The sequence below is a fragment of the Manacus candei genome, unplaced genomic scaffold (assembly GCF_025592945.1).
Source record: "Manacus candei isolate 608988 ecotype Guabito, Panama unplaced genomic scaffold, ASM2559294v1 h1tg000088l, whole genome shotgun sequence".
Taxonomy (NCBI): domain Eukaryota; kingdom Metazoa; phylum Chordata; class Aves; order Passeriformes; family Pipridae; genus Manacus; species Manacus candei.
In genome coordinates this window covers 5,543,004-5,551,034 of record NW_026138136.1, presented here as the reverse complement: position 1 = coordinate 5,551,034, position 8,031 = coordinate 5,543,004, and the positions used below count along the sequence as shown (strand labels likewise).

Genomic DNA, 8,031 nt, shown 5'->3' with positions numbered 1-8,031 from the left:
ACCGGACAACACTCAGGCAGGGCACAGCGGTGAAAAGCCCTCTCGGTCCCTTGCAGAGGAGTCCTTTGTCTCCCGTTGCACCTTCCACCCCTCTCCAAGGGGGAAAAGGAGAAGAAGAGGGGGAAAATCCTCTCCTCTAGTCATTGTTGTTAATGATCATAATGACAACAGCTCGTTTTGGTACCTTCGTGTGTCCCCCCCCCCATACCCCCTCCCTCCCCCACCCTGCTTCCCGCCGATGTGTTTCCTTTGGTCCCCATTGATACGGGTGGATGGAAGTTTTGACAATCTACGAGACACCCGGCTTCCCCTTACCCTCCACGCCCTCTCGAGAGCGAGGGCTGGAGGTCTTCTGTGCCCCTCGGCATACATGTCGCCGTTGTTGTTTTGCGGGATTATTTATTGCTAGTATTCCGAGAACTGTCGCAATGTCTGTGATAATTGTCGCTGAGTGTCAATCCGTCGGCAGGGCATGCGGAGGAGAAAGGGCGGCGGGGAGGATCACATCTCTGCGGGTCTTTTTTTTTTTCTGCATTTTTTGTTCCAAGTAAAAATTCTTCTGGGAAGAACTGCTAGGAACCTCTTGACTTTCAGTAAAGTTGCGCGTATGTGTTCGTGTGTGAATGGCGTTTGCGGGTTGCTATAGATAGATCGCATTTATTTATTTATTTATCTGCCTTTTTTTTTTTTTTCCTTAGTTGTAAATTGTTATAAGCCGCATGGCTGCAAGGCCCCCTTTTCCTCTCACGGCCACTCTCGTTTGTTCCCGAGTCCAACGACGACAAGGGGGACTCAATGTTAAAGGTGGAAGAAAAAAAAAAAAAAACAAAAAAACCCACAACAACCCAGCAACACAGTTGTTTTTGTTAAAAGGGGACACACTAAGGCTGCGAAACAGCAAAACCCCAATGTTGGACAGCTGTAAAATCGTGTAGACAGGTTGTCATACAGCAGTGGGGGCTTTTCTGAAAGGAGCCCATTGCTAAACGTTAAGTACACACAGAGAGCCCGGCAGAGCAGCTGCGCGGACACACGCACACGCGCGCACACACACACACGCACACGCAGGCACCGAGGCAGCGGCCCGGGCTGGGCTGAGCACCACGTGCTGCACCGAGGGGGGCGGCGGGCGGGGGGGGGGAGGCGCGGGGCGGCGCTTGCAGCTCAAGTGGGTGCCAATCAAAACATCAACTTCAAATTGTATCTGAAAGATCAGCCTAGGACCTAAGGGCAGACACATCAGTTGGAGCTCAATTGTTGATCAGATCACATCTAAGGGATTTAGGAGCACAGAAGAGCCGAGATTTGAGGAAAGACGCCCCACTGAATCCTTCCACACTCCTCCTCCTCCTCCATACCTAGGGTGCAATATATCTCTGACAGAAAGAAATCAGAACGAAAAAAAAGAAAATTATCGGCTCGATTTCTGTTCTCTCGCCCTGCCTGACTCCAGTAAAGAGAGAGGGGGGAGGAAAAAAGAAAGAGAGAGAGAGATCCAGAGAAGCCCGGGTTTGTTCCGCTCCCCTCCCCGGCTCTTCAGCAGGCTCCCTCCTCCCACTTTTTTTTTTTTTTTTTTAATAATTCCTCCCCCCCTTCCCCTCCTCTTTTTTTTTTTTTTTTTTTTTTTTTTTTTTTATATTTCTGCCGCTTCTGTTGCTGCCGCCAGTGCTGCCGCCGCCGCCGCCTCTGTGCCCGCGCCCCGGAGATGTCCTTCCCCCAGCTGGGCTACCCGCAGTATCTCAGCGCCAGCCAGGCGGTGTACGGGAGCGACCGGCCCGGGGTCCTGGCTGCCGCCGCCGCAGCCGCCGCCGCCGCCGCCGCCGCCTCGGGCCGGCCCGCGGGCGCCGAGCTGGGCAGCGGCTCGGCCGCTGTCACCTCGGTGCTGGGCATGTACGCTAGTCCCTACAGCGCCCCCAACTACAGCGCCTTCCTGCCCTACACCGCAGACCTCGGCCTTTTCTCCCAGATGGTGAGTGAGCACTGCGCTGCCCCCCGCACTGGCCCAGGCCCTCGGGGGGATGAGGCCGGGGCAACCGGGGAGCCGGGGGCGGGCGGAGGCCGCGAAGCCAAGCGCGGCGGGCGGCGGGGCGGCTGTGGGGGCGGCTTACGCCCGGCCCGGGGTCCGCTGCGGAGAGGGGAGCGTGTCTGCCGGCGGGTCTGCGAAGCAGAGAGGGGCCGGGGGCGGCGGGCCAGGTCTGCGGGAGAAGTCTCCGTCCTCCCCGTCGTTTTCCAGCCGGGCAAAACTCCTCCGAGTTTTTCTTGGCAGTGAAAGGGCTGTCCAGTGTTCCTGCCTTCGTGTTGTCGGCTTTCCTTAGCAACTCGGCTTTTTTTTCTTTTTTTTTTTTTTTTTTTTTTTTTTTTTTCCGTGTTGTTAGTGTTGTTGTTGACGGGTGATATTGTCGGTCCTGCTGTTTCAATGGGCTTTCCAGCGCGCTCCTCTTTCCGCCTGGTACTTTTCTTTACCGCCGAGCAATAAACAGGTTCCGTCCGAAAGGCCAAAGTCTCGGTACCTGTGGCGCCAGTTTATTTCGAGGCATTTTCCCTAAGCCTTAAAAATGGGCCGTTCTGTTATCTGAACTTTTCATACTCTGATTATGGCGAGTATCATAGATGGGATTTGCATTAAGCGGAGGAGGGTATCTACATCCCATTATACGCATCGGAGCAGAAAGGCATACTGGCATTAACTTTAAAACAAATTGAAATCACCCAGACTGTCCTCTGGCTTCTTTCCCTCTTTTCTTTAGAACGTAATAGTTAGAAAGTGAGGCATATTTTTTTAAAGTAACTATTTTTATCTTCAGTGTCGTTTAAACGTTTTCGTTGCTGGCATCTCCAAAGTTCTTAGCGGCGGTACGCCATAGGTTCCATTTCATTTTCTTAATGTCCCTCTCTTCTCTCTCCCCGACACATAAAAGTGTGAATATTTATAACTGGGTGAATGCAAGGCATAACTTGTTAGGGTTTTTAATACATATATGTAGGCAAGGAGGTAGGCACGCTGTTGAACAAGGTTCAGCATCTGAAAACAGATAATTTTGCTGCTGCAAACATTTCCTACGAAGTCACTTTTACAGCATGTATTTCCTACTTTTTTCTTCCTCCTTTTTTTTTTTCCTCTTTAACCTTGATTTTGGAAATGTAGTAAAATTTGAGACGGAAGCAATGAGTGATTTACAAGTGGCTTCTTCAAAAGAATTCCCAACAGAGATTACACAAAAATATCATTTCAGCAACAATAACAAAAGACAGCGAAATAAAGGGAGTGTAGAAAGCCCACCTTGTAACACATTAAAAAAATTACGCCGGACTACTCCTTGTGTATAAGCAGTGTCTCTGAAATTAAAATATATGACTGTTTTTAATTGTTTGACAAAGTTAAATTAGTTTCTTCGCAGACATTATTGAAGAGGTCCATTTTTAAGGCTGACATAAATTACGACAGAGTAATACTAAGAATGTATTTCTGGACTATGAAAAAAAGCGACATTGCAATAGAAGCAATGAAGAAAGAAAACTGCTTGAAATGTTAGCTATTTTGGAACAGTTCCCATTCCTACTCTCAAAGTATCCTGGTATTTTATTACAGTGATTTACCATGACGGTGATATTTTGAAATAAATTCTGAATTTCTGAAAAATTTTAAACCAAGAGCTAAAATATTAGGTTAATATCTGGACAATTTGCGGTAATAATGAGGCCTAATGAGGTTGCTAGAAAGATAAAATGTTATTTACCAAAACACCTGATGGGATAATTTGACTTGCTGTGTTTTACTACTGATGATAAAAAGAATATTGATTGCAAATAAATCACCGTCTCTAAACGCTTGTAAACAATTTGCGTTTGCTCTGGCCAGATCAAAGTAAAACTTATGAGATAAAGTGTCTACATATCCGTATTCTACAATGCATGGATCACTTTTCATTCCAGAGTTTAAAGGCTCTTCGAACAGTTAGAAGTTAATGTTTTACTCCAGAATCCTGGTGTATGATCTGGGGAGCGGGGGTGGTGGTGTTGGCTTGTGTGTGGAAAATCTTTTATGTTATTATTGTCTTTGTACTGAAGTTGTGCATTCATGTCCCCAGTCTCGCCTCACAAGGGGCAAAAATGAAGAATGCTGTGCATGCATTTGTAGCATCCTCCTGAATACTTTGCAGATAAATCCGACGCTGTGCACGGGCATTAGTTTGTAAGTGCGGTGTAGTACCAGTTTTATCGGTCTGATAATTTCAAGGGCACAGTAAATTGTCTCGCCGAGGCGAAGTTGCTGCATTTCCATCGTTTGATTTGACTTGATTTTCGGAGAAACTATGCACGATGTCTGTCAGAGCTCCGCTTAGCATCTCTCTTTCCTTTTTCTGCAAGGAAGGGGAATCATTTGGGAACAGTCTCTGACCTAAACGTGAAGAGCCTGGAGCGGGGAGGGCCGAATTTGGCTGTGAAGACCTTTTGCACCGCTGAAAGGCGTATTCCGGCTCCCGGAGTAGCCTATTCAGGTCTGTTAGAGACGCTAACGAGATAATTGATGTGCTTTTTCCTCTCCGCTTGTCTGAATGTGTTGCAGGGCTCCCAGTACGAGCTGAAAGATAATCCGGGTGTCCACCCTGCTACTTTTGCTGCCCACACTGCCCCCGGCTATTATCCCTATGGACAGTTCCAATACGGGGACCCGGGACGGCCCAAAAATGCCACTCGGGAGAGCACCAGCACCCTCAAGGCCTGGCTCAACGAGCACCGCAAGAACCCTTACCCCACCAAGGGCGAGAAGATCATGCTGGCCATCATCACCAAGATGACCCTCACCCAGGTCTCCACCTGGTTTGCCAACGCCCGCCGGAGGCTCAAGAAGGAGAACAAGGTGACCTGGGGCTCCAGGAGTAAGGACCAAGAAGATGCAAACCTCTTCGGGAGTGACAATGAGGGGGACCCCGAGAAGAACGAAGATGATGAGGAAATTGACCTGGAGAGCATAGATATAGATAAAATCGATGAGAACGATGGGGAGCAGAGCAATGAGGAAGAGGAGGAGAAGCCTGAGCTCCTGAGACAAAGCAGTGAAGAGGAGCACTTGGAAAAGGAAAAGGATTTGGCACTGTCAGGGTCTGAAGGGCTGAAACCCAAAGATGCACTGGCCATGGTGAAGGAAGCCTCTGACAACAGCACCAGAATTATCAGTCCCGGGGGACCGAACAATTTACAGATGCCATCTCACAGCAAACCCAAGATTTGGTCTTTGGCAGAGACAGCAACCAGTCCTGATGGTGCCCTGAAATCTTCTCCTCCTCCACCCCCTCCTCCCCAGGTTAACCACACTTCTCCTCAGATCCAACACCCTGCTTTTCTCCCTAGCCATGGACTCTACACATGTCAGATTGGCAAATTTCACAACTGGACAAATGGGGCGTTCCTCACTCAGAGTTCCCTGCTAAACGTGAGGTCTTTTTTGGGAGTAAATCACCACCATGCTGCTCATCACAATCACCACCTCCAGGCCCAGCAACCATCTTCTGTTTTAACAGCAACCCTGGGAGCTCTAAGCAGTGAAAAACCTTCAGAGAGGACCAGTCCCAAACACATAGGTAATTAATGCATCAGGCATCCACCTCTCCCCCCACCCCCAACATATGTATATGAACTTCTTGGGAAATGGTGTCACATTTAGCCCTGGTGTAATTGATTGCTTTTAACTGAGTTACAGTTTACTCTAGCGTTGATTTCTGGCCCCCCTCCCAAGCATGTTGATTGCATATATTAAGCCCATTTCATGTAGCCTATTACATTCCCAATCTATACACCCATCAAGTCAAATGAGAGTGCAGGAATAGCACTGTGAAATGTATAGTTTTGAGTTTGCTTTACTTCCCTCCTTCATGACCCTCATCACCCAGCAATTTCAGTGACACTAAAAATGTGTCAAGAAAAGCTTGCAGACTCCTTAAATACTGAAAGTAGGGAATAGTGCTGTACACACATGCACACACATATGTCTCAACAGGAGAGTGAGAGGGACACTCTGCACACTGTCCAGATTCTTATTGTTGTTATTCTAAAATGGTTCTCTTGTTTTGTTTTTCTTTTTCTCTCTCCTTTTTTTTCCCCCTGTCTCCTTCTAGAAAGAGAAAATGTACCAAGAACTGACTCCCCACCCCAGCCGCTAAAATCGCCCTTCCAGCCCGTCCGTGACAAGTGAGTTTGTTTGTTTGTTTTCACTGCAGGAATGTTACTTATGCGAAACAGTGTTTGAATAATAAAGACTAATTATAACACCTAATCATCACCATAATAATACATACAGACAATAAAAACAGCACAGGAGTGGCTGTAATCTTTTCAAACTTAGACTAAATTGCAATTGTACATAGCCAGACTGTAACTTTTCTAAAACTTAACAGACCTCAAAGATCTTGTGTTAATTACACCAGTCAGAATGATTTTTTTTGGAATTATCTAACACTAGGATGCTATAGGAATAGACGGGCAATTAAAAAAAAAAAAAAGATATTTTTTTCTGAAAGATTGTTACGTCTTTTTTTTTTCCTCCCTTCCCCCCTGCAGCTCTTTGGCTCAGCAAGAGGGAACACCGAGAATTTTAACAGCTCTCCCTTCTGCTTGATTAAATGATTTGGTGAAAAAATATTACAGAGACTGGTATTAAGGACAGAGAAAAAAAAAGGAAACGGTATAAACGACTCCCATCAATCTCTTTTTGCAATAAGGTGGTGCAAATCCATAAAAGTGATTACACAAATCTGTAGATGGATCCCCTTCCTCATTGTACCATTTCAGATCGTGTTATTCTAACCATTCTTGGATTATTGGTTTCGTAAATGTTTCCCATGTGTTTGTGGGGGTTTTTTGTTTGTTTTTGGTTTTGTTTTTGGTTTTTTTTCTGTATATAGAGTGATTTCAGATTGTAAATAACACGTCAGCAAAACTTGTCTAAATCATATATTTTTGTCTAATAAACTAAATGAAATTATGAACTTTCTTCAGGTATGTATTCTGTTGCTGCAGATCTTATACATATATTACAAATCTATTCAAACATTTATAATTTGTTTCCTAAAAAGTCAAGTCTCTTTGCCTTTGGGTAACTGAAACTTAAAACAGCAAATCCCAGCTTTTAGTGACTCTTAGAGCTATTCTGCCGAACACAAGCTGCGAGCTTCCTTTTTCATGCACGCAAATTTAAGAAGTTGAGTGAAGCTGGTTCTTGGCTAGTAAAATTAAAGTTATTTTTTTCTATTGTGATGAACGAGATGTGTTGTGTAGTATCCATTTTCCGGACATAAATGGGCCTGACTCTTACTTATGTTATAAAATACATTCTTAAAATGAAAGGGACAATTTTTCTCAGAGTTCCTTAGTTTGCTGTCCAAACTGGTTCCGAATTTGGGTCAAGAGCTTTACCGCTGTGGTATACATTCCTACCGAAGACGAAAAAAATCATAGTTTAGGAAAAAGAATTATTTGTAACGATTTGCTCTTTAAATAAACACAGAGGAAATATGACTGTAAAAGATGTTTTCCTGTGAGACTAAACACAATCTTAGCATTTAGAAGAAAAAAAAAAAAAAGGCAGCTCTTACACGTCTCAAAAGAAAGTTCTGCGATTCCGATCTGTTGGTTAAAAACAGAGACAGGATCTATCGTTTTATAAAGGCATTAATCTTCCAAAGATGGTCCGTTAAAATGTGTAATATTTTGAGTGTTTACTTCTTTTTTTTCTCCTAAATGAGAACATTAAATGAGCATTGAGGTGCTAATAAGATACCAGATGGTTGTTGATGGTGGAAAATGGAAAGAAGCAGCTGGGAAAGTCATTAAGAAATAATGCGGTGACGCCCTATCCAAACTGAACCAACCTCAAACCAGGACTTGTCGGAAGCAAGATGAGATTTTTCAAATAAAATATTAATTAAATTCTTGTGAGAGATCAGAATATTGATCTTGATTTAGCTGCAAAATCATCTCAATCAAAGAGCAGTCTCGGTAAACTATGGCTTAGAGATCTGTTGACAAAGTGGT

The 8,031-nt window shown here is 45.0% G+C and overlaps 1 protein-coding gene across 1 annotated transcript; it reads left to right on the top strand.

The window, feature by feature from the left end:
• Nucleotides 1-1,229: 1,229 nt before the first annotated feature.
• On the top strand, nt 1,230-7,483 carry IRX1 (iroquois homeobox 1). The gene is made up of 4 exons (XM_051812768.1): nt 1,230-1,969; nt 4,568-5,582; nt 6,117-6,189; nt 6,559-7,483. The coding sequence occupies exons 1-4, from the start codon at nt 1,706-1,708 to the stop codon at nt 6,614-6,616; spliced, it is 1,410 nt and encodes a 469-aa protein (XP_051668728.1). The 5' UTR covers nt 1,230-1,705; the 3' UTR covers nt 6,617-7,483.
• Nucleotides 7,484-8,031: the final 548 nt, after the last annotated feature.

Coding starts and splice junctions, on each gene's coding strand:
- IRX1 (XM_051812768.1), top strand. CDS start 1,706: ATGTCCTTCCCCCAGCTGGGCTACCCGCAGTATCTCAGCGCCAGCCAG. Junction 5,583..6,116: donor GACCAGTCCCAAACACATAG/GTAATTAATGCA, acceptor GTCTCCTTCTAG/AAAGAGAAAATGTACCAAGA. Junction 6,190..6,558: donor TTCCAGCCCGTCCGTGACAA/GTGAGTTTGTTT, acceptor TCCCCCCTGCAG/CTCTTTGGCTCAGCAAGAGG.